Source organism: Scophthalmus maximus, chromosome 20 (genome assembly GCF_022379125.1).
Source record: "Scophthalmus maximus strain ysfricsl-2021 chromosome 20, ASM2237912v1, whole genome shotgun sequence".
NCBI lineage: Eukaryota > Metazoa > Chordata > Actinopteri > Pleuronectiformes > Scophthalmidae > Scophthalmus > Scophthalmus maximus.
In genome coordinates, this window is record NC_061534.1 from 11801488 (window position 1) to 11827328 (window position 25841).

A 25841-nucleotide genomic window follows, 5' to 3' on the forward strand; every position below is an offset into this window, starting at 1 on the left:
AAGTGGCAAAAACAATTGGGAAGAAAAGAAAACACATTTTTTTTCTCACTTTCATCTTGTGGTGCTCAGACATGCCTACAGATGTGGTTTTAGTTGTCCAAGTCCAATGCAGGTGAAAGGAGTGAAGCTGTGGTGTCACACCAAAAAAATTGGCAAAATAATTACTTTTAATAAACATTGTGCTTGATAACTTTTGGTAATGTGGATTATTTGTGATAAACAGCGACAAAATCTTGCAGTTGAACTAAAAAATTCCATATTTCATAGCCGAAGGGCTACAAATTAAATTGCACTCCAATTACACTGTGATAATGTTGTCGCAGAAAATTACTGAGTGATGAGTAAATAACGAAATCTGAGCTAGAAGAATGTGAGTATGAAGAGTTTTGTGATTTGAATGAACTATAAATGTATTAAGTATAAAACTTTATATTTTTTTAGATTGTAATTTCCAACGAGGCTTCTAGCTCTTCTTCTTGTGCTCCTTATCTTGGTCGTCAGTTAGGGGACAACCCCCCCCCCCTCTTTGAGTGTAACCTGGCCTTGGGAGGCAGCTGCAGGCTCAACTGTGACCCTCTGATGACTCTGCAATTATATCCCTCTGCATAAACATACTCACAGCTTAAAATTCTTGTTATGGTTAAGGACAGAAAACAACAGCCTTGTGTCATAGGATTACACGTGTCCCATAGGAAACTGCTTTTGCTTCTGCCAATTCATATGTTGCAAGCTACGGGGTCATTACTTTTTATATTGCTCAAGATTAAATGCTCATCGTGAGTGCTGAGAAACAGTTAGCCGATTAGCTAGATCAACACAAGTGAAATGGTGTCTCAACTATACTGCCATGCATGATGTGGTTCAAGCTTTTGTGGTTACTCTTTCCTAATTCGGATAAATAATATGTTTCACTGTTGAAATTTAAATTCTTTGGATTCATGCAAGCACTAGATGAATTGGGTCATGAAAGCAAATACTGCAGTAAGTAATTTACACAGTAGTGGCTCTGGCTTTTTCAAGAAGGATTGATGTTGATGTATGTGTCAGAGAGAACACACACGCATTCACAACTGTCTATATACATGCCTGTGCATTAATAACTGTGTTTTTATGTGACTCATTGCAACCTTTCACCATTAAGTTTCAGGTGTGTTAACAGTGGTGGGAGCCCAGTCCACTTACTGCCACACACTCTGCTTTTACTTTTTCCTTCTGACCATCAGAGTAAACCAGTGTTACTTCTGTACACCGTAACCTCAGATCAGAGTGAAATACTGTGCTCAGAAAACATAGTTGCAGGAAACTACGATTTGTAAAGGCTCATGATTGTCCTACTTTTTTTTTTTTTACGTTCATACATTGCAAAACTACATTTCTTCAGGTTTTCAAAAATTATTCAAGACTAAATCATAGGGCTGCAGTTAATCCAAGGATAGTGTCTTGGTTGACTGAAATAGTACCAACCAATCGATTGTTTTTGGGAAAAATCTCTAGTTTAACTAAATCAGTCAAACTGCAATAAGAATGCTGCAATGGTAGCTTTATTATGCCAAATGAGTTATAAATAAACTAGAGCTCAACAGATAGGTGTTTTTGGGGGATGATGCCGATACTGATATTAGAAAGTCAAAAATGTCAGATACCGATATATTGGCCTATATATAACCTAAGATGTCGTCATGACAAGGAAATGTAACTGAGGCTTGATATTTTACAGTTCAACCATAAACATTATTATAAATAACTATAAATAAAAAGAAAACACAAATACAACAAAACTTATAGATCTTGTAATCTAATATAGAACATGTAAAATGTCAATATACAGTAAATTCACATTTTTTTTCTGCATTGGTTATTCTGTAAAATAAAAAATGTTCATACCAGCAAACAGAAACGCAGATACTGATATGTCTGTGAATTGCTCATTTTGGATTCACTAGGGTTTGTGCTCAATTTCAAATTAATCCCGTAAATTCATGCAGAATTTTTATCACTGCAGCGCTGAAGCATCTTAAACAGATCCCATTATATTGGAAATGTCCTCTGTTGTACATCAAGGCATGAAAAATAATGAACACTGTGCAGCCCAACACACTACAGGGTTACTCTTTTATTAAGAGAGCAAGTCTACAATTGACAACAGATGGTAAGGTTGTTTTTTATTTTTTAATGCTTGACCCCTTGGCAGCACATTAAATCTCCCATAACCCACAGGTGGATCACACTGGGAAAACACTATCTCTTGATGTATGATCCAGCCTCTCTTGTCAAACCAGTGTCTACAAAAAGGACATTATTGTTATTAGTTAATGCCCGTTGTCTAAATAAGTTGTGTCCCACACACAGGCTTCTACCAAGAATGGGCTTTTCCATCTCGGACAGGTAATCACCGCTCCTCCCCAGGGGCTTCTGCTGTGCAGCTCAGTTATCCGTCTAATCTCCCCCTTTTCCCCTCAGTCTGCATCAATTATGGCAAAAAGATGGATAAATCTACAGGTTTCCTAAATTGAAACCTTCCCTGATTTCTTCCCTGTTGTCACATTCACCCTTCTCTCCCTCTGTCATGGCTGACTTGGCTTCTATCTGGTTGTAATGGATGTTATTTTTCCTTTTCTGGCTTCACGGGTTCTCCTCCTATATTTATACAATAAGCGTGTCCATAGATCAGACCCTGGACTGAGTTGTGTGCCTGGACACCTGTGGAAATTTGTGCTCATTGTTAGAGAAGATAAAAGCCTTTTTCACCTGATAAACTATAATATGCAAGCAAATATTATGTGATATATTTTCACGAAGATGTAGTTGAAATTGCTAAAAATTGCTGAAACAGGATTCCACTTTCCTGGTTTGCAACCATCCAATATTTTCAGATCTCCACAAGTGTTCATCAATAAAACCAGAGGTTATTCCTAAGTGTGGGAAATGAAAATCAGTGTCTCTCTCACTCCTTCTGTGATAAATAAACACAAAATGCTTCTGGTCCTTCTGGTGCATAAGTTCATTCACCTCAACATTGTGGGTTTTTTCCCCTCTTTTTTTCCCCTGCTGGAAATGTTGGTATTTCCCAGACAGACTCTAAAGGCTGTTATTTCTAAAATTAAGCTGCTCAAGGTGACCCTCTCTTTTTCTTTCCTAGACCAGAGATGATTTCCTGGGTCAGGTGGATGTTCCACTCAGTCATCTGCCGGTAAGTTTATTTGCATCTCTGTGTGGGTGTGGCCAGACTGACTATTATAACACTGTTTTGAACACTCAGCTGTTTCTTATCTTGAATTTTGCCCTGCCTGTGTAACCTCTGTGAAGGTCAGGCAAAGAGTGTGTTTGTGCGTAGCTGTCTCGAGTGTGAGAAAGTGCTAGACACACAAGCAGTGGTTTGTTGTGATCAAACAGCACACTCCTCCTTTGGAAGTGGACGGCGGGCTGTCTGGAATATAAACAGTGGTGGCTGTCCTGTGGCCATGCCACCGTCAGAACTGATGGAAAAAGCTACACTTGTCAAATTCACACACTGGCATGCGCTCGCTTGGAGAACTGGACTGCTGGGACAATAGCTCAAGAAAACAGTCACACGCAGAGCCAGTGTGTGTTGCTCGGGAGTTTACGTTTGATGTGTGCGAACAGGACCTGGAACTAAAACAAACAGACCTACAGCTCATTCTGACACAGCACATCCTCTACTCGGTTGCTGTCGGGCTGGTTTGTGGTTCTCTGAAATTTCTGTCCCAAGTCTTAAAACCATTGAAAGCATATCTGTAAAAAGGTGTCAGGGTTAATTATTAATGTCCTTTTTGGCTCCCGTAGGGCCAGGGAATTATTTGCAGATAGAAGCAATAGAGTCACGCTGAAGTGAAGTCGTTGTACAGGATAGAGAATATTTGATCCTGATGCGGCTAACGCTGCCTAATGCTGAACATATTGATTGAGCCATTACACTAATTGGCCGAGTAGGGCAAAGTGTAGATGCTGCGATTTGCATTCTAAGGTTTGTTTTGACTTGCTTAATTAGTTTTTTTTAATTTTTAGTTTTTTTGCTATAACCTCGCAAGGGAGCTGGGTTTCTTGAAAGTGAGATTCTGCGTAACAAACCATCTGGTGCATCAGGTTAGCATGACTTCATGTTGTAGGAATTGCAGTTGTACTCACAGTTACTGGAAACAACTTTAGTCATCACCTATTTTTCTATACTGGCTTTTCCTAGAAACTCTGCTTTCAGTTTTCATGAATCAGGACGGCCATGCAGACTCATCCAGAAGTAAAACCGGATTGCTTGTGGAAGTTTGAGCTCCTTCAGGTGTTTTCCAAATACAGTGCGATGCACCATACAACATGAGGTCTTGCCCAAACTCACGTTCGCGTTTGAGTTCAGGCTTCTACGAGCTGAATCAATTCCACATGTTTAAGATGGGATGATTAGGGGAGTTATCTAGTCCACACGAGAGATGAAATTCATTTGTCACAGTTGCTCAAAAGTAGACATTTTCATTTATTTTGTATTTCTTTATTACAAAACTTGCACTGAAGATTGTACATTTGATAGGGAAACTAACCCTCTGATTTAGTTGCATTACAAAGCAGTCAGGGGTGAGTGGCCGCTGACACAGGCAGCGGGAGACGGCTGTGACTGGCAGCAGACCTCGCTGCTGTTCAATATGTAATAGGAGAAGCTCAGCATTGCATAATGACCGTGCGATGGCTGTGCAGCTGCGCTCTAGACCCATGACTCTGATATTGTGATACAGCCTAACATGTGGTTTTGCTCAAGTGCTCAATTGACTGCTGTCAACAAATGCCTCCTTTTAAATCGCAGACAGAGGACCCGGCGATGGAGCGTCCCTACACGTTTAAAGACTTCCTCTTGCGGCCCAGAAGGTCAGTTTCTACAAGGTGTGACCAACAGGATGTGACAGGTAATCAGGGGAAATAAATGCCAGTAGTTAGACTTCTTAGTCTGAATTGGATCTTCTTTGCCCCCATTACCAAGTAAAGTAGACGGACGGATTATTAATCTCACAGCGATTTAACTCGCCACGCCATCCAGACTGGTGTCGTATTTCCAGGAAGCACTAAGTTCACGTGGAGGTTAGTTGAACACTGAAAGGTGAAAAACCATCTGGTTCTAGTAGGCAGTTTGGAAACTCTGGGCTCTGAGGGTGCAGGCCACCTGGTTTTAATATGTGTTGATTTCAAGACGCTCCGTTCTTACCGATGTCAATCTTACAGTCACAAGTCCAGGGTGAAGGGTTACCTGCGTCTGAAGATGGCCTATCTGCCCAAACAAGGAGGTCACGAGGAGGAGGCCGGAGAAATGAGGGAGGAGGCTGAGGTAAGGTGTTGGCCACTGTTCTACTGCTGACTCTGCCTTACCCAAGGGGTATTTTTTTTAACTTATTCATAATAACCTGAAACCAAACCAGATTCCAATTCCATTGTTCCCTTCCACACACAAAGGAAACACAGTTTAAATGAGCTCAAAGATGAAACTAAATGTCATACGTTGACAGAAATATGTGCGAGTGTTTTTTTGCTTAAGAGTGAGGAGAGAAAGGACAATTCTTCTTTTTGTTCTCTTTTCTGAAGAATTCTGGCAGCGAGATGCAGCCAGAATTGTGGTGAAAGTCTTTTCCAGGGTCTGGAAAAACCATTTACTATACGGCCTGTTATTTCGAGAAATAGGAGCTTCTCCTCTTTTGTGTCCTTGCATGTGTATGTGGGTTTCAAGTGTGGAATTCATATGGGTTGTGAAGGACAGAGTGAGTGAGAAAGAGAGGGAGAGCATGGAACTGGTGAGAGGTTTCATTGAGAAGGTGACATTTAGCAAGCAGAGTATGAAAACTTACATTCCACTGTGAAAAATTCTATTTACCTCTTCACAAGTGACATAACACTACACTTTTCTCATGGTTGACCTCCTCTGTCTGCCTATCCTTTAAAGAGAGTTAATCATAAACACTTGCACGGATCCTCTAGCACTTAGATCCTGTGGTCAGGGAAAGATCCCATCCTTCTAGCAGCTTGTCAGACAAAAATAAACACCAGTAAATGTTAAAGAAAACTTTTCAAACCACAACACAGCACTCGGAGAGAAAAAAAAAATATCCAGCCACAAGTAAATCCGACAAGTTAAATGTATTTCCATGCTTGAATCCCTACTTAAACCAGACCTATTTACTGATGCTTGTATTTCAAACCAGCTCACTGGAATATCTGTGACAAAAAAATTCAAACGTTCTCTTTCAGGGATGGGACGAGTCTGCGGACTCAGGCTCCCAGCGACCACAGCAGCTGCTGCCCCCATTGCCCCCAGGCTGGGAAGAGAAGGTGGACAACCTGGGACGCACATACTTTGTCAACCATAACAACCGCTATACACAGTGGAAACGGCCATCCACCATGTACGCAATAATGTCCCTCTTCTACGTCCCTTTTACGTTTTAGACTTGAGAGAGATATGAGAGCATCATCACATTTGCAGGAAATTGAATAAGCAGAATTTCTCAATTTATACCTTTTAAGAAATAATGCAGATCAAAGACAACTATATCTTGATAGTCACATTTGCCATAGATATGTCATTGGCTCCTGAGTCAGAATGAGCAGGTACAAATTACAGTTCGATGGGAATCAGGCTTATTATTTCAGAAAGACTAGGGAACCACAGACATCCAAACTTAATAATCACTAGGTGCTGGACAGAAGCGACGAAAGCAAGAAGACAAGAATTGTCCACACACCAGTTGAAGCTCCCACAAACTTTTTAATTACTTCCCATGTTACGTTGAGGTGCATAAATGAATACATTTGTTGGAGCATTAGCTGGTGTGCGGACATTTCTTGACTTCCATCAGTCTGACAGCAACTGAATCAAATGTTTTTTTTATAATAATTTTTTTTTGACTTACTACTTCATTAGCTATCCATTGCGTTTTTAGTTTTCGTTTACACAGCAGTAATACTTTTGCTCATTCATATTTCTAGCAGTAAATGTGTGACCTAATAACTCAATTCTTTGTTTGTCATCACTACTTCTCTCTTAGGGATGTGATTTCAGAGACCGAGAACGACAATCAGCAGCGGCAGATCCATCAGGAAGCACACCGCGTTTTCCGATCAAGACGCCACATCAGTGAAGACCTAGAGAATGAACAGATGGAGCCAATGGACTTGGACAACGTGAGTGAGGAGAATATACATGCATAATGAGAGTATACACACACACAGACACACACGCGCTGTTATTGTATCATGGTTGAGTCAAACATAGAACCAAGCGTCTCCTTGTTGCTCATGTAGGCATGGGAGCTCATCACAGAAGAAGATCCTAGCGACAGCTCGCCCCCGTCGCTGCCGGGCACCTCCTCCTCGTCCATCTCGACAGCGCAGCAACCACCAACACCTGTCACCCAGGAGTTTTCAGAAGATCTGAATCTGAGGCTGTCGCTCACTGCCGAGACCAACGGCGAAGTGCCGGGGCCAAGCTCGGCTGTTCTGGTGAGACTTTAAACACTAGTTTTCTGTAGTGAAAAACGCAAACCAATCCACATCTAAATGTTTTGGTGGTATAAGTTTTTTCTACTCTCTACCTGCTTACTTTTTTCTTTTCTTCAAACAGAGCCAGCTGTCAAACAGACTCCGCTCCTCTAGTATGACAGATGGCGTCAGTGAACAGGCCCAGGCTCCTCCTCTTACGGTACATATTTCTGAACCGCCACATGTCTTTCCATCCTGCCCTGGAGAAATGTTTTTCTCTGGCATCCTCACTTTCATTGTGATGTTACTTCTAGCGTAGTGAACATCCTTTTCTTTGTTCTGTGATTGCCCCGGCAGCTATGTGTTGGTGTGTCATTAACCTCATCTGTTGGTGTTGGTGTACCACACATTAAACTCACCGCCTCTGATCCTCCTCTTAAAATTTCCAGTCGTCTTTGCAAGGCAGGTGCTGCTTACTCTTGACCTTTCCTTCCCGCTTCCGTTGCTTGTTCGATTTTAATTGTTCATCCCTTTCTTCCTGCCTCCTTAGGAATACCACACCTCTTCCTCCCCCTCCTCCCCCACTCTTGCTTTCTGCCCGTGGTGATTCACTCGCTGCTGTGTTTTATGTGCTGTTAGAAACACTGGCTCTAATCCCGTGTGCCAACAGCCTGTCCATTTCAGAAGAAACCAGTGGCAGGGAAGTAAGATTAAGAACAGTACCACATCAGTTTGGATGTTATCCAGAGAGGCCTTGAGTCAGTCTGAATCTCATCATTGGGGATTCAGCTCAGCAAACTTGTCACAAGATCTGAATCAGATGTTTGTCACACAGCTGAGTCACAGCGCCGAGCTCTGCATAGTGAAAGCCAAGGAAAAATACAGGTGCTAATGTCAGCGGAAACTACACTCTGCATGTGTTTGCTTCCTGTCCAGGGTTTCATATTTTCCCCTGGATGTAGTGAGCGATTGAGTATTTAAGGTATTGTTGGTTATATAAAGATTGAAAGACCACTTTATTCAGGAAAGCAGCAATTTCTTTACAGATATTAAATGAATATGTAGTTGGACGGAGGCTCCTTGTACTGGCCAATGTATGTGTGGCTTGCCTCCTGTATATCAGGCCTTATTTTAAACTGGCTTATATTAAAGACAGGATTTTATTTCTCCTTAAACCCTCCTTCCCAGTGAATGCAAACTCAAAACATCCTCTGTCTGTCATCGTATTAATAACTGAAGTATTTGGTCATTTGGTGTGTTTTTTTTCACCAAAGTTTGAGTCTGAAATTCAATCTCTTTTTGTGAACTTTCTGTGAACTCCAGCTTAGTAATTCACTTTCACGGCCCTAATATTTTCAGGACGTGCTTTTCTACTTCGGTTGTGTGTTAGCTTGGGATTAAACTCTGTTCAGGGAAAAGATTCTGTGTCTTCCCTCCAACAGGGAAATGCAAGCCTGAAAACTTCTGCAGATCACACTGTCTTGAATTTCTTTGGTTTTAAATTGATTTACTTTCCACTGCACCATCTAAACTTCCCTGGCAGCACAGTGGTAAAAGCTTTCTTAACCTACCTTTTGTGTAATCGAGTCTTCCACACGACAACAGTGGTTTCTTGCACAATACATTGTTCTTTCTGCTGCCTGTCCACATCACAGCTCATATGCTTCAGTGGGTGTCCTCTCTTTTTCCTTTTTAAAAAAAATATTCACAACCACTTTCCCACCAAGGTCCATAATCAGAAGAATCTCCCAAGCTCTGTCAACCCTCGCCTCCTTTGAGAATTAATTCCCCCCCTTTGTCCATTCAGTGCTTCCTCACTCAACCCTCACCACTGCCCGAACACTCTTGCCCCAAGATGACCCCCCCTGGCAATGAAAACATAACATACTGTGAACTAAAGACCATCTTCCCCTGTTGTCTACCACCAGCAGAGTTCCCAGACCAGAAGAACAAGAGCTCAAACAGTCTCAGGTGGTGAGGAGCCTATGGTAATATCTCAGTTCATATACAGTAAAAACTCTTTACGTCGTACACCCCTTGGTTCACAAACACCTAGTAAGATGGCCTGTATCTGTCCCCTCTCACTAAATGAGGGTAGAAAGCCTCACAACGACTTTCAGACATTTATATCCTACTGCGTGTTCTAGTTTTTGCCCAGTAGTTATCAAGCTTTGTTTAAACGGATCACTATCCAAGAAGACGGCATACAAAATGCCGCATTTTCGTGAAACACGATGCATGAAAAATAAAACAGTAAATGTTGCCTATGAAATCCACAATGCTAGTTTGTCTAAACATTCATAAAAATGCACATCGTCGCCGGCAGGTGATTGATTTGTTCTTCAAAACAAACTGACTATGAAGCCAAATGATTTCTTCTCTAGTTATCATAATAATAGTGATGTCATGAAATTCTGAAGTGCTTGGATGCACTTGTACGTTTGCGTGTGCGTGTATGCATCTGTGTTATCTTTTAATCTGGCAACCCGGTAGTCAATTAAATATTAAGTAATTCCTCTGGTCCGCTATTGATTGCAAGCCTTAAAACAGCATAAAATGTGTCCAATGTTCAATGGTGTCATTTCTGTGCAGCCACATCTTAAATATTACCACAGTAAATGTTGTAAACGTTGAGTTGGCTGTTTTTCAGTAAGCTTTATGCTACAAACGGTTAGTAGTTCATTGGAGTAGTAATAATCCATTACTTTTCCCCATGATGCTTATTTTCTGTACCAGTGTTTTGTGTTTCATTGTGTTTTGTGTGTTCACCTATTTCCCCCATTGTTTGTAAAGCCTCCTTTGTTACTTCCTCTTCCTAAACTGTTTCTGTCATTGTGCAGCTGAAATGGGGGAAAAGATTTTGAGGAAAAAGAAATATGTTGAATAACATTGGCTCTGCACTCGATTTGACTGAAAACAGACCTTGATTTGTGGCCTGACTCTCTTTCCATGCAGAATTGTTCCCTCCACGTGTTCATGAGCGTATTTGCCTGTACTGATGAGTTGTCTTTGCTTTGCTCTCTCTCTACACTTGGCCAGTCTCCCTCGGCGACTGCTTACACCTTGACCACCCCTGGCCTGCCCCCTGGATGGGAGGAGAGGAAGGACGCCAAGGGAAGAACTTATTACGTCAACCATAACAGCCGCACCACAACCTGGACTAGGCCAATTGTGCAGGTACAGCAGGTCTGGAGGCTGGCAGTCTCTCTATGCATGGGACTGGACCTCACCGTGGCCCCTGTCATGGCCTCTGCCTGTGTACTGCACCTGTTCCTCCTCTATCCCCTCTGTGTTTCTCCTGTGTGTAGCCGTAAAGTATGATGGAAGGAGGGACAACTTTGCATAAGTCTCTTATTCTGTCTGTCCAGTTTCCTATTCTGTCCAACTTTATCATACATTTTCCTTCTCGTCTAGCATTTAGTTTGACACGTTGGATGAAGCACAGCGTACTGCATTGGTCACGTCCTTCCAAACCCTGGCATGGAACTGCAACCACCACTTTTTTCCCCTCACTTTTCCCACATTTCTACCCTGTTTTTTCACTCGTCTCCCCCCTGTCGTTCTGTCTGCAAGTGAGGCAGCTCCACGTAGTCTGAGTTTGGGGAGAGACTACTACATGGGACTGGGTGTGGTGGTTAATGCTCATGTCTCTCTTTGAAATCCACCCTTTCATTTCTGCTTTTATCAGAACACTGTCGGTTATATTATACCTGTTCATCTGTCTATCATCAAGCAGTCTTCTCATTCTCTGGTTCTCATCTAACTTTCATCATTACTCAGAAGGAGAGGACACTGACAAGTGATTTAGTAAACAGTTTGTAGCCGTAGCCCATTGTGTTGCCTTTCCCTGCACCCGTATTCTAGTTGGATGCATAATTTAACGATTATTTATATTTCAAGTGACATAAATGATTGCTTTTCTGCGCCTAAATGACCCACGTTTTGACGTTTTAGGATCTCATTTCCCTTGCATCCAGACCTCTCCGTTGCAGACAAGAACCCTTGACAGCATGACTTATAATATGTATTGTTCCAAACCCCCTTTAACTTCAAAAGTGCTACTCTCACCGACAGCTGACTGAAGACGGAGCCAGCACGTCAGCAGCAGCAGCAGCAGCAGCAGCATCATCAGCAGCAGCAGCAGCAGCATCGACATCAGCATCAGGAGGAGCCTTGTCCCTGGCACCCCCACCCACCCCCTCCTCCTCTTCTAGTGCCTCCAACAACCACCTCCATGAGCCCCAAGTCCGACGACCTCGTAGCCTCAGCTCCCCTACCGTCACCCTTTCCACCCCCTTAGAGGTGAGAATGAGCCCTCTGCATGGTCCCACTCCTCCATATACCCACATCTTTTTTTCCTCTTTTAATATGACACTTTTCATCTTTGGTGGTGTCTCCTTCTTTCAGGTTAACTCCATTGTTGCCTATCCCATGGAAATGTTAACTCACCATTAAAGTGGTCTTTTCTCTTCATCTCTTTTTTCCCCCATCTCTCAATTGGTGCCAATTTTCTTTCTTCATGCTTGTCTGTCTTTCATCTTCAACATATTTGAACTGGAATTACCCAACTTGGGATAAATAAAGTATCTATCTATCTATCTTTCTATCTATCTAAATGAGCTGGTGACTGAGCACCAAAGCAACTCTCCATTAAACTACCATTTGATTTGTGTGTTCCATGATGGATTTGTTGTTGCACCCTTGGCACAGTCAAAGAGTTTCATTCTGCAGTGTGGTGTGTTTTTGAAACAATAACACTAAAAGGCTGAAGCTGGTGTGGTAAATCCAAGATGGTTCAGTTTACCGCTAGTTTTATAATTTAAATTGATCACAGGTCCCAAATGATTGTGTAATTTGCTTAAGCAAACCCGAGGACATCCAAAGTCATACCGACCCTGGAAACGAAATCTCAAAATCAAATCCAGAGGCCATTTTAACAACACAAAGGCAGCCTCAAAAAAATCTATTGTTCCTGTAGATCTTGTGGTTATTTCATCCTTTATAAATACCTTAAAGGAAGAATTGCCGCAGCTGTTAAACACTGAAAAGCTTCTTGCCACTACAAATCTGAAGGAAAGTATTTTTTGAAACAGGCAACAGTGGAGTGTACAAGCTGCTGCTTGTACACTCTTGGTGTTGGGACAGTGTAGAGAGGATAATTTGAATTATGACTTTGTTTGGAGAAAAACAATTGTACGTTGTTAAATTACGGCTGAATTGTTTCAATGACTGATTGTCAGTGATCAGTAATGACTCAGTCATTTTTTAATCTCTCTCCAGTATGTTGGCATTTTTCGTGCCCTGGTTACAAATTGGCCACATTATCATGAAGCCAGTCTCTTACTCATTGATTCATGGGGTTTAATAATCAAACTGGGCAGTAAAGTGAAACTAAAGGTAGTATGTTGAAATGTCAACATTTTTCACAACATTTTTCTGGATTGGATTCTGTTGCATCTATCAGATGTCTTGCTCTCATCATGTCTGTGTTTTTGTGTATGCGGTATGTATTGTGAACGTTCGTGTCATTATCTTAAAGTTTTGCATGTGCCTTTTATTGCAGCTGATGGAGTCACAGTTTAGAAAATGTGTGAAACTTTTACAAAAAATCAATGTTTAACTTTTAATAATGCAGTGTAGCTATATATACACCACAGAAACCCAACTAATTAGGATCAACACATTGTATTTTTGTGGATGATCTCTTCTCGAACTTAAACTGCATTTAAGGGCTTCAGTCAGTTAAGACGATCCTTTGCTACTAGCAAGGGAGCAGACCTGAAGGCTGTTTAATTAAGGTTTGTGTGTGTGTGAGTGTGTGTTTATGTTAACAAGGCATTGTGGAAGTAAAAGGAAATGAAACGCTCAAAGCAGACTGTTGTAATTACCACTTACAGAGGAGCCGGAAGGTATGTAGATTAATTAAGGCAGGTTTTTCTCTTGTTAAAAATCAGATCAGTCGGAGATAATTACTTCCAAAAGAACAATGTGATGTGGAAAGACTCATTATACTGTTTAATGTTGCTTTACTAGATTTTAAGATGTCAGAAATATAAGGAATTCCTGTAGGTGTAGGTGTTTTGTTTTCCAACTAGTGTAATCATGCTGTTACTTATTTTTCATTTAGCCTTGACCAAGTTGTCTATTACCAGAACAAGTATATAAAGAGTTCTGATGTTCGCTTCACTTTTTTGACTTGGGCATCATTTGGGGGATGATGGCAGAGTGAAAATCTAAAAAACAAGCAGTAATTTTAACCATTAACCTCAGAAGCAATATGCAGAGATTTGGTAAAAGCTGCCATCTGCAAAGCATTGATGCACCTTTCTCTTGACATCTTGACTGACAGGCTGGTTCAGAGTGCACTTCGCAGTACGGGTGTTGATTAGCTCCCTGCACGTTTTAGATGACGAGCTATCCCCAGCGTTCTCAGTTATGATGATATATTGTGGTGACGATGGTGATGTTTTTTCTAAGATTATCAAGGCAACTTTTGGAAGGTTTTTCTGCCCTCGTTTTTGTCTGCATTGATGCTTTTGTTTCCTGCTGTCACTCATTTATAATCCTCTCTCTATAGTCGAAATGGGACTGAAATCATTATACGTTTCATTCATGTTCTTCTAGGGAGCCAACAATATCCAGGTACGGAGGGCTGTGAAGGACACACTCTCCAATCCCCAGTCTCCCCAACCGTCTCCCTACAGTTCCCCCAAGTCACAGCACAAGGGACAGCAGAGTTTCCTGCCCCCGGGCTGGGAGATGAGGATAGCCCCCAACGGACGGCCCTTCTTCATCGACCACAACAGCAGAGCAACCACATGGGTGAGCTTTCACACTGTCATAACAGGTTGGGTGATGTTACCTTAGGAAAGGAGATTTTTTGGTGAATATGCATGAAGAAAAGTGCTTTGACTTTCTAACAATTTCTTAGTTATTTCAAGGGGAATAACTTATAACTAATAACAGTTTTTGACCATTTTCAGTTGCTGGCATAACCTCAACAAAAGTTTTTTTCAGCATAGGAAGATTTATAAAGCTTCCAATAACAAATGAGTATTTGGTTTGAATTTGTACTGTAGGTGAATTCCTGGAAAATTGGAAATCAATCAAAAATGAACACAAATTCAAAACATAAAGCTAAATTGCCAAAATTAAGGAACCGTCCTTTTCTCTATTTTCCTTATAGATTGTACTAATTCACATGAAAGAATATTGTTGTATAATATATCTTTTTTGTTTCTGTTTGTGATTGTGAGCCGTATTTGACAGTTTGAGTAATCAAATAGCTGCTGAAAATCTAGGACAGTGGTTAGTGTTGATCACACTGAATGTGACAGTGACACCTGGTGGTGTGAAAGTCAATTTCACATTTATTTCAGCCCTTATTAGGATTCCGCTCCTCAGAAATAGGGAACATCAGGGAGCTGTGTTATATTTCAAGAGATGCTGCCTTTAGCCAGAAAAAACTATATCAAAATTCACATTCACAATGTATTTAACATTTGATTAAAAAACAAAAAACAATCTTCCATTTATCTTTTGACAACCAGGAGGATCCCAGGTTGAAATACCCAGTTCATATGAGGCATAAGAACTCAATGGAGCCTGGTGACCTCGGTCCTCTTCCTGTAAGTACAGTCACGATTAGACCAACTGCATATTTAATCCGCAAATTCACAAATGACAACCTGGCAGATCCCAATAACTGCTCAGCTTTGTTCTCACATTTACAAGTGCCATTCCCAATATGTATTTTATTATGTGTTTAACGAATCAGTCTGTTTTGATTACCATAACTTTGTAATATGTTTCCTGTGGAAAAAGTATTATTCAGCTTATTGCACCATCTGTGACTTTTCATGTCGAAGTTGTATTTTTTTTTGTTTACAGTCCAACTTAGTTCGCTCCACTCAGTCGTCAGTGATGTAGAGTAGGTGGATGGGACTTTTGCAGTAAAAAAGATGAGACATGATCATGTGATCAGACTGTATTAGAAGTCTGCTTTATAGACCTGTTACGGGGGTGGAGGGGGGAGAAGGCGGAGTCCGGGGGCTTTGATTATCCCTAATTAGATGCTGAAGACTGTCTTTCACCTGCACTTATATCCATGTGACAAACACAAGCTCCCAACAGACGGGCCTAACGTTACCATAGCTAGATGTTGAATAATGAAAGCCTCATGGGTTTGTACATCTCACAGGCTTGTGTGGTGTGTGTGCATGTGTGTTCTCTCTCTCTCTCTCTCTCTCTCTCGCTCTCTCTCTCTCTCTCCCTCCCTCCTTCTCTTTTCTCTTTTCACTCCGTTCTGGTGGATCTAATGTCTGCTACTTCTTCTTCTACACCTGGCCATGTCTGTTTGGCAGAACCTACCAGAGGAGGTTGGTTGGTGCCTCCCTCCCTCTGCCTGCCTTCTTACCTGTCTGATCTGGTCCGATCTGGTCAAATGCCTGCAGACAGCCTTGCACAATTTTTTTTCTCCCCCCACTTCCCCTTCTCTCTTTCTCTCTTTTCTCTTTCTCTCTCATAACCGGCATGGATGGACTGTACCTCTCCCTTCCTTTAAAAAATAAATAAATATATGACCCCACCTCCCCCTCTCTGTGCTCCCTCCCTTCACCACCACCATCCCTTCTTCTGTTAGCATTTTTAACATTTGGAGCCCCCCGCAGACTGCTCTATCCTTGCGTACTGTAATCGGTGTCTGGGACAAAGATAGACGAGTTGAGGAAAAGTGGAACAAAGACGAGCAGAGTGGGCATCTGTTAGAATGAGAGAGTATTTACAAGGAGCAATCGAATGAGGGAAAACGTGGCTGGATAAGGGGCAGAGGGAGGGTTGGAAGTTTAAGACAAAAGGAACTTGCTGTTCGCTGCATGTGTTATCGTGTTTGATCTGGTGTCCACTCATGCAGCTGCAGCTTATTTAGAAACACACATTAGTATGCATAGTGTATACATAGCGTACGTACACCCTGTTTGGCCGACTGTCAGACTCGCCCTCTTTTCCACCCCTCGACTCTCGACCTCCTGTAATCCTTTTTAATTGCCTGACTGCTGTTGCCGTAAGAGTGTGTGTGGCCTGTGACACTGTACTGAGTTGTCACCATGTCAGTGGTGGTGTACTGGTTTGTAGCTGGTAGTGGTGATTAAACTTTGTGTTGTGGTCGTACCCCTGCTTTGCCGCTGTCTCAGACCTGACTCAAATAGGAGAGGAAATCCTTTCGGTTCCTTTGATGCTGGTTGATTGACCTTGCCAATGTCCGGTGTTCATAGTTCAATCAAACACAAATTTAAAAGAAAAGAAAAAAAGGAAACGATGTGGATGGATTTAAATTACTATTTGAACATGGCCTGTTTAATAGTGCTGTGTAATGGTGACTGTGTGTTTTGTCCTCACTCTCCCTCATCCTCCTTGTTTTTCCAGCCTGGATGGGAAGAAAGAATTCACTCAGACGGACGCACTTTCTACATTGACCACAGTAAGACAACATTGTGTCACTTCTTGTGTCAAGCATGTATTTGATTGTGTATTTTCCTTATCTCCATTTATCTCTACTCTACTATATCGATATTATTTGAGCCACTCATTTTTATTCATGGCACAATGGAGGTATGTTTATTGATGGGTGGATTTCACCACGCCCGCAACCATGGTATTTTCACTATTGATTTAAACTGTTGATAATTTCTTTGACTAATACTGTACGATTCCCAGAGCCCAAGCTTTTCAGATCACTTTCTGATATTGGAAAAAGCGGAGACACACCAGCAAAACTTCACGGCCTATTTGTGCCTAAAAAGCTTTTTTGTGTTTGCTTCATCTAGATACAAAAAACACACAGTGGGAGGACCCTCGTCTGCAGAGTCCAGCCATCACGGGACCTGTGAGTAGAGTCTCTGCCACAACGGTGTTGCTACACAGAGGCGACAACCTCTCCTCTTAACACTGTAGTTCTATCTGTCACACACTATCATCAGCCTCGGCGTGTCTTTGCACAACAGAAGAGAATCACTTTGTCGCCGTGGTTGTCACTTAACATGCCGTCACCTTCTTGTCATTCTGTGAACCACAAATGTTGTCGCTGACTTCCCTTTCCCCATGTCACACTCCTTGAAGTTCAGTGCTGAAGCATTTACCTCACGAGTTGATTCCTAATGAGGATACTGATCATTTGTGACCATTACTCAACTGGGTGTTCTTTGTTGTCCGTGCAGGCTGTTCCCTACTCCAGAGAGTTCAAGCAGAAATACGACTACTTCAGGAAGAAACTGAAGAAACCTGTAAGAACCGATGTTTAAGAAAAAAAAAAATTATTTAACTTTCTTCACACTGTCCTGAAAAGATACATTTTGAAACTGTTCAATCTTATGCTGGAGCATGTGTAATGTACGCTATTGAGTCCTGAACAGTATTTGAAATTGTATTTGCTGATTTTTTTTGATACAAAAATGTGATGACTTTCTGAGAGTCTTCAGCTCCCTGGACTTTTTCTATACATTTTGAAACATTTGCCCATTCTTAAATGACATATATTACAATATTGTATTTAAATATTTCAATCAGTAAATTATCGGCATTAAATTGGCATTAAAGTGAGTTATTTGTGTTTTTTTTCCAGGCTGACATCCCCAACCGATTCGAAATGAAGCTGCACAGGAACAACATCTTCGAAGAGTCGTACCGTCGCATCATGTCCCTGAAGAGGCCAGATGTTCTGAAGGCGCGGCTGTGGATCGAGTTTGAGTCGGAGAAGGGATTGGACTACGGCGGTGTGGCCAGAGAGTGGTTCTTCCTCTTATCCAAGGAGATGTTCAACCCTTACTACGGCCTGTTCGAATACTCTGCCACGTAAGTTTCTGCTTGTTACCTTCTGCTGTACATTTACAACCTGCTCCGAAGAAGCATTCATCAGGATATGAGGCAGGACACTGGACATAGTGTTAAGCAAAGCTGATAAAAACATGCTATACTTTTGAGGTCATGGAAAAATTCCTCTCTCCTTTTTGCACAGAGGTACAGTGAGGAGTAGAGAGTGTTGTATTGTTCCCCAATGAGATTTAAAGTTTCCTTCCACTATGATTAACTTTTCCTGTCATTCAAAACGCCTTCCTGGAACAAATGTTTCCCACATACAGCACACATCACGTGATGAAAGTGTTTTGCCATCATGGGCTCAAGAAAGAACACTAATAATAAGAATAATGGAGTGATTGAAAAGACAAGAAACCCTTTTAAATCAAACCACATTGTGGGCATCACATATGATTTTATATTTATACATTATGATCAAGCTGCAGTTAAATGGAAAGCTGAGGCTTGGCAACCACCTTGAGGTTTTTTGTAGTCATTTGTGTATTTGCTCGTGGGTGCCATTTAACAGTGATTTTTTTTTTTTGTGAAAACAACAATTAAATGGGATATTTCAATGTTATGTGTGTGTGCGTGCATGCTGCTTTACAAAACCATAAGGCTTCACTTAAGTTACAAGCTGCATTGAATCAAAGTAAGTATCCAGTAAAGTGGCATGAATTTAATATAAAAGAAAATAAATCAATAAATCTCAAGCACTCATAAAGTAAATTCATCAATTATCTTGCACTGTCATCAAATCTGTTCTTTGGCTTTTAAACAAAACCCTTTTCATACCTTAAAGCTGCAAATAATTATTTTTCAGTCCAGTGAGTTTTATTTGTATTTCCCTTTTTAATGATTTAATAACCAAAGGGACTAAGAGCAATAAAGCTATTAGCACTGCTGAACTTTTCTCCCTCTGTGTCTGTCCAGGGACAACTACACTCTCCAAATCAACCCCAACTCTGGCCTGTGCAACGAGGACCACCTCTCTTATTTCAAGTTCATCGGCCGCGTGGCAGGAATGGCTGTGTTCCATGGAAAGCTGCTAGATGGTAAACTGCTGTTTTATCTCGTCTCTTTTGTAATTATGTTGGTGCATTTTGGGGTTTGTCACGTAAGTGGACACTAATGCAGCTTTTTCATCGATGTTTTTAGGTTTTTTCATCCGTCCGTTTTACAAGATGATGCTGGGAAAACAGATCTCCCTTAAAGACATGGAGTCTGTGGTAAAGTCTCATTGTTACTCGATTATCATCTGATAAATTGTCCAAACCTTCTGCAGTTCTGAGGCACTAAACCTGGTGCCGTGAAACAGAAATAGCCTAATGGTTCTGAATACTGACCTCAGGGTTGATTTGAATAGTTTTACATTAACAAAGCCCTAAAGTCACTCAGATTAAAGCCAACTTTTTAATTATCTGCCCTGCAGGACAGTGAATACTACAACTCTCTTAAGTGGATTCTGGAGAATGATCCAACTGAGCTGGACCTGAGGTTTTGTATTGATGAGGACAACTTTGGACAGGTGCGCAAACCTAAAATCAAACACTCTGAATATGAATTTAGTTGCAATAAAGAAATATGGTTTGTATCAGGAGTCTTCAGTCCTTTACGGTTGTTGTACTTTTTTCTTCCCAGACATACCAGGTCGACCTGAAGCCCAGCGGCTCAGACATGGTGGTCACCAACGACAACAAAAAGGAATACATCGAGTAAGAGACAAAAATGAGTGATGATGTTATCATATCTGAACAATATATCAAACAAATAATAATAATGAAAAAAGGTTTCTTATTCACATCTCAATGATATTTTCTCTAACAGCCTGGTCATCCAGTGGAGGTTTGTCAACCGGGTCCAGAAGCAGATGAACGCCTTCCTGGAGGTATTTATATGCAATTATACTTTTAACCACGTGGGGGCGGTGTGTCACAGACTATGTTGGCATGGTTACGTAATGTACAAGGCTTAAATTCAGCCAATGTGTATAAACCTACTTTAATGAATATAATTTCAATACTTTATTATTGATATTGGTGAATTGTTCTTTGTTGAGTTGAACTGAGAATTAAAATGTCATAATTTCCATTTTGTTTCCTTTCCAGGGATTCACTGAGCTCATTCTCATAGATCTTATCAAGATCTTTGATGAAAACGAACTGGAGGTACGGATACATTGTTGAAATGATTAGTCAGTAAATCAAGTTGTGGATTGACAGAAAAATGTATCTGTCATCTTTTGTTTTAATATATTGATTGTTTCTGTTATAAAATACCAAAAAACGTAGCCGCTCCAGCTTTGCAAATGTGAATATTTAGTAGTTTGCTTCGTCGTCTGTTATTGTAAACTGAATATCTTTTGATTTTTTGATTGTTGTTTGAACAAAACCTCCTAAACATGACATTTTTTTATGTTTTATTTACCAATCCTATAATTGATGATATGATCTACCAAGGAATGTGATTGTTCCGTTTTTGTTTGTTTGTTTGTCAGGATTACTCAAAGGGCTATGGACAGATTTTCATGAAAATGTTATCAAAGATAGGTCTCGGCCATGGTAAAAGGTTATTAAATTATGAGAGGGATCCAGAAAGTTTTTGAATCCTCAGCCTCCTGAGTGGAGGTCTGCACTCTCTTAAGTGCTCTAGTTTAAAACGAAAATGATTAGTTGCAGCCCTACTTAATCCTGAGCTTTTTACTCGGACATTTATTGCATCCTATACTAGTGTCTGAGGAGAAAAATAGCAATTGCTATATGTAAATCTCTAAATTTTTCTCCCTCCCTTTCTGTCTCTGTGTAGCTGCTCATGTGTGGTCTGGGCGACGTCGATGTCAACGACTGGAGACAACACACTGTTTACAAGAATGGATACTGCCCCAACCATCCTGTCATACAGTGGTTCTGGAAGGTATGTATGTTAGATGTGACACTCGTACATACTTGCTCCAAAAACACAGCCTCGCTCGGACATCAACAGTCTGAATCGTCAGCCACACGTTTGCCAAAGTATCTGTCATGGAAGTTGGTTCTTTCACAGTAAAAGTCCCAGTCATTTTCTCCTCTGGTCGGCCCGCGGCAGGTTTGCTGGCTTCGCTTTTGAAGATCAAAGTCTGTTTGGACGAACAGGCTTGTTTGCTCTGATGAAAGAGCCTGAAGTAGTTCTACCTGCCCTGGTTATCATCTGCACTTTAACATGCACACTCACACACACGCTCACAGACGGCAAACAACACACACAAGCCATAATTTGTGCATGTAAAAAACCCTCACACACGCACACAGTGAGACAACAATGTCATGTCATCTGATTAAGTGAACCGGCTCAAACGCCCACACACACACACACACACACACACACACACCAAGGCTACATTGCTAAAGCGTTCTTGAGCGATTTCCTCATCTTCTCTGTGATGAAATTGTGGTTATTGGAACAAATCTTTCTGAATAATTTCCTGTAAATCAAAAGAAAATGATTTGTTTACTTTATTGATTAGCTATTAATGATTTGTTTCCTTGTTTATCAGGTCGTCCTGTTGATGGATGCTGAAAAGAGAATCCGACTGCTCCAGTTTGTGACAGGAACATCTCGAGTACCAATGAACGGCTTTGCTGAGCTTTATGGTAGGTGGACCCCATAAGTCCAAGTTCCTTTTATTTTGAATTTTCTATAACAGTTCATGTTTTTTTTCTTCCTTTCTTTAAACATACATTAAGTAATAGTGACACAAAAATAAATTTTCCAGAAATGATGAGTAGGCATTGCTGCTGCAGTTCCTGGAACAGAATCACTAGGCTTGTACACATACAGATACTGTAGATATATGTGTGTTAAGCAGATGGATAATGACCAAAAATGTAAGATTATGTGACATTATTTACATTCATCTATATGAAATACTGTGTTTTATAAAGTGGAAACAGGAAAATAATAAATTAGAATCAATATTTGGTGTAAAAGCACCGGGGGCACAGAAATCCGTTGTAAGAATCCTTGTCACATAAGTCTTGATTTGTTGAGAATCTAAACATCTTAAGAGTGTTACATTCTATCGCATTACTTTGCATACTTTTAAATTATGCACAAGGCTTTTAATGATCTACATGAATTATCCAAATTATGTCTTTCTTCCTCTTTCTATTGCAGAAATTCAATCTCTTGAACTGACCACGAGTTCAATTTGTGGTCTAATAAAGCGTTTCTGGATCATGTCAACATTGTCATCATAATTGTAATTTCTCATTTTGTGCCAGGTTCTAATGGTCCTCAGCTGTTCACAATTGAGCAGTGGGGAACACCTGAAAAGTTGCCAAGAGCTCACACATGGTAAGTCACTACTGGAACACACACACACACGCACGAAAAATACCACAAGCCATCCCAGCGGCTTTCAGTTGGCACTTAGTCACAACAGTGCTTTGAGCATCAGCATGCTAACATGACCACAATGGCATTGCTAGTATCAAAACATGCTAGAGAGGTTTAATGTTTAATGTTTTGGTAATTTAGCATCTTAGCATGCAAACCTTTGCTAATCAACACAAGCACAGCTCAGGCCCTATGGTAATATTAGACATTATTATTATTATTGAAGATAAGTTGCTCATAAACAAAAGAATCGGACATGTCCGTACCAGAGGGCATGTGAGAGGTTTAACCTGAGATGGACATGAATATCTCCACTAGAGCCCGACAGATAGTGACTTTTGGGGGAAGATACTGATATTAAGAGCAAAGAATTTCCAATACTGATAAATAGGCCAAAATTTGAAAAATATTTTCCATAGATTCCTAAGATGTCGCTATCAAACCTTTACGTCAAAGGAAATGTAATTGCAGTTGCAGTTTAACCATGAAGAAAACACAAATACAACCAAATATACAGAACAGAAATACTTTTTTTTACATAGAATGTGAACACAAATACACATTTTCTGCATTTCTCATTCTGTAAAATATAACTTATTCATATTGGCACATATCAACAAACATAAATGTTGATGCCATGAGTGTTTTAATTTTGAGATATTTCACTGAGTGAAATATGAAGTTTGAAAAGTAAGCGAATCATCAGATTTATTAGGATAAATCTTCTGGGAACCATGAATGTTGGTAAAAAAATACCATGGTGATTTTTTTTTAAATAGTTGTGGAAATATTTCAGCGTAGACCAGCTGATAGACGGCACATCGTTGCCATGCATAAGCGCCATGTGAGAGGCGAGTGCACTAAAGTCAAGTAGATTTATTTTCGAATCAGAAACCCTGTTAACCATTTTGTCAAATTCATCAATCAAATGTTTTCCTTCTCAGTTTCAACCGCTTGGATCTGCCAACCTACGAATCATTCGAGGACCTGAGAGAGAAACTCCTCATGGCTGTGGAGAACGCGCAGGGCTTCGAGGGCGTCGACTAAACCCGAGTGAATTCCACCGACCATCGATGAAAATGAAAAAACAAAAAAGCCACGGGGATAGATCAAACCAGCTGCCGTAGCAGTTCTGTGCAAGCATGTTGTACTGTAACGCCTGACTGTGAGCCACCAACACGGCACAGTGGTTTGAGAACTGTACAGCGACTTGTCGAGCCAACATGCCTACGTCTTTATATCTCACTCCTTAAAGGTGCTGTGGGGGGGGGAACGGCGGCGCTGCACTGTCGAATGATGAAATCTGACATCCACAGGCATAAGTGATGAATGACGAGACCTGGCCTCTGACCCGCCACTTCTTTCCTCCTCTACCCCTTGTTCTGTGAAAATCTACAGTGCTGGAGAACACTAATGCATTTCAATAGCTCCTGTATGTCACGATAGCACAGTATTCGAGCAGCGGTGAGGGTCTTAGCACGGCCTTAATCTGGCTCCTACTTGCACTATTTCTTGGAGAAACTACAATGGCACGGTGATCACGGCTCTGTAAAAAATCCTTAGACCAACACCAGATTACCTTAGGAATGCTAGCCAGTCACATTTCAGGAAATCGGCCACCTACCCCCTAACCCCCCCGTAGAGCCTTGTGTATGATGTGTTATCGGAAAACTGCCGCTGCAGCCTTTTGTAGACTTATATTTTCCTTTCTTTTCTTTTCTTTTTCTAAACCACTGGTGAGGATTCAAGAGCCGGGGGATGACATAATCCCCAAAGATTTTTCGTTCTTGCAGGGAATTACTCTCAACGTATTTGTACTGACAAACAATGTTGTTTACTATTTTGAAACATTCTATATGACATGGTGTGTGAAGTGTCAATCTGGCTCGTCTGGGAAATGATTCATCCATATCATTTGTTATGGTGATAGCAAATGTGTTGAATAAAATGTTTTTTTTATTGTAGTGCTATGGAAGCAGCATGAAACTGTATCTTGTGTTTGCTTTGACTACATAGTAAATTGAACGTGTAATCGAGGAGGGGCGGGGGCTGGGGCTAGTTTCTCGGACACATGATTATATTAATATTCTCAAGCCTGTTGCTGTTCATAATGCTGTAAATTGTTCTTGGAAAAGAAAAAATACCATTTTAAATTCTGTCATGATATATAAATATATGTATGTATTACATTTAACAGAAGTATTACTGATCAACAACTCTAAAATGAAGCTGTGTGTGTGTGTGTGTGTGTGTGTGCGTGCGTGCGTGCGTGCGTGCGTGCGTGTGTGTGTGCGCGTGTGCGCGTGTGTGCACGTGTGTGTGTGTGTGCGCGCGCGTGTGTGTGTGCGTGCGTGCGTGCGTGCGTGCGTGCGTGCGTGCGTGTGTGCGTGCGTGCGTGCGTGCGTGCGTGCGCGCACGCGTGCGCTTGAGAGAAAAGCTGTGATTGCCACTGAATATAAAGCAGCACGTTTCTTACAAAGAAAAAAGTTTTTCTTTTTTGTTTTCTTTCTCTCCTTTTTCTAACACCGTTGAACCTAAAGGGCACTTTATAGATCACTCTGAGGTCATGTCACCAATTGTATGTCTTGTCACTAACTTGAATGTGATTCTTCCCCCCCCCCCCCATTCAAAGCATGTACCTGGTGCAATATAAATATTCTGTAAATCTGGGCTGCTGCTAAAGTAGAAAAAGTTGACCGGAGTGAAGCTGCGACTTCACACTCTTTAGTATTCTCGTTTGATCGCTTCTTCTTTTCTCTACCTGTTCCTCCTTTGTGTTTCCTCCCTCCTCCAGTGAGCCCATCCTCTCATACTGACTGTAAAGATTAGTGGGTTTTCTTTTCTTTCTTTTTTTACTAAATGATGCAAAATATCACTTTTGTTAAAGATTCCACCACTCTCTGCAACTCTTTGTGGTTCATTCAGCTTCCGTCAAATAAAAAATGAGAATTCTCAGACTGTCGTTTGAGTTAATTCAGGCTGGACTTTTACTTTTACTCATGTTCAAAATGGAAACATGATTAGAAGACTCATGATAACAATTTTAAAAAAAGGGATATTATAGATAAAGAAAATTGCTCACCAACCAGCACCAAAAAACTTACTATACTTAAATGACTTAAACACAAATGAGTTAAGTTTGTTCA

General features: G+C 40.9%; 1 protein-coding gene across 12 annotated transcripts in view; it reads left to right on the plus strand.

Moving 5' to 3' along the window:
* The window catches only part of nedd4l (NEDD4 like E3 ubiquitin protein ligase), a 40976-nt gene extending 15326 nt beyond the window's left edge, over positions 1–25650 (plus strand). For 2 of the 12 annotated variants that reach the window (XM_035607877.2, XM_035607869.2), the window contains 27 exons: positions 2350–2385; positions 3140–3190; positions 4811–4887; positions 5224–5326; positions 6241–6395; positions 7038–7173; positions 7294–7491; positions 7613–7690; positions 9399–9458; positions 10510–10647; positions 11545–11772; positions 14095–14292; positions 15021–15098; positions 16894–16948; positions 17295–17353; positions 17685–17750; positions 18089–18318; positions 19255–19376; positions 19480–19550; positions 19754–19849; positions 19963–20036; positions 20149–20209; positions 20430–20489; positions 21127–21234; positions 21854–21950; positions 22581–22653; positions 23640–25650. In XM_035607877.2, the coding sequence (XP_035463770.2) occupies positions 2350–2385; positions 3140–3190; positions 4811–4887; positions 5224–5326; positions 6241–6395; positions 7038–7173; positions 7294–7491; positions 7613–7690; positions 9399–9458; positions 10510–10647; positions 11545–11772; positions 14095–14292; positions 15021–15098; positions 16894–16948; positions 17295–17353; positions 17685–17750; positions 18089–18318; positions 19255–19376; positions 19480–19550; positions 19754–19849; positions 19963–20036; positions 20149–20209; positions 20430–20489; positions 21127–21234; positions 21854–21950; positions 22581–22653; positions 23640–23742 (2811 nt within the window). In that variant the 3' untranslated portion in view covers positions 23743–25650. The remainder of the gene's footprint in view (positions 1–2349; positions 2386–3139; positions 3191–4810; positions 4888–5223; positions 5327–6240; positions 6396–7037; positions 7174–7293; positions 7492–7612; positions 7691–9398; positions 9459–10509; positions 10648–11544; positions 11773–14094; positions 14293–15020; positions 15099–16893; positions 16949–17294; positions 17354–17684; positions 17751–18088; positions 18319–19254; positions 19377–19479; positions 19551–19753; positions 19850–19962; positions 20037–20148; positions 20210–20429; positions 20490–21126; positions 21235–21853; positions 21951–22580; positions 22654–23639) is intronic. The other 10 variants (XM_047329422.1, XM_035607872.2, XM_035607878.2 and 7 more) reach the window with 7 other exon arrangements.
* The last annotated feature ends 191 nt before the right edge of the window (positions 25651–25841 follow it).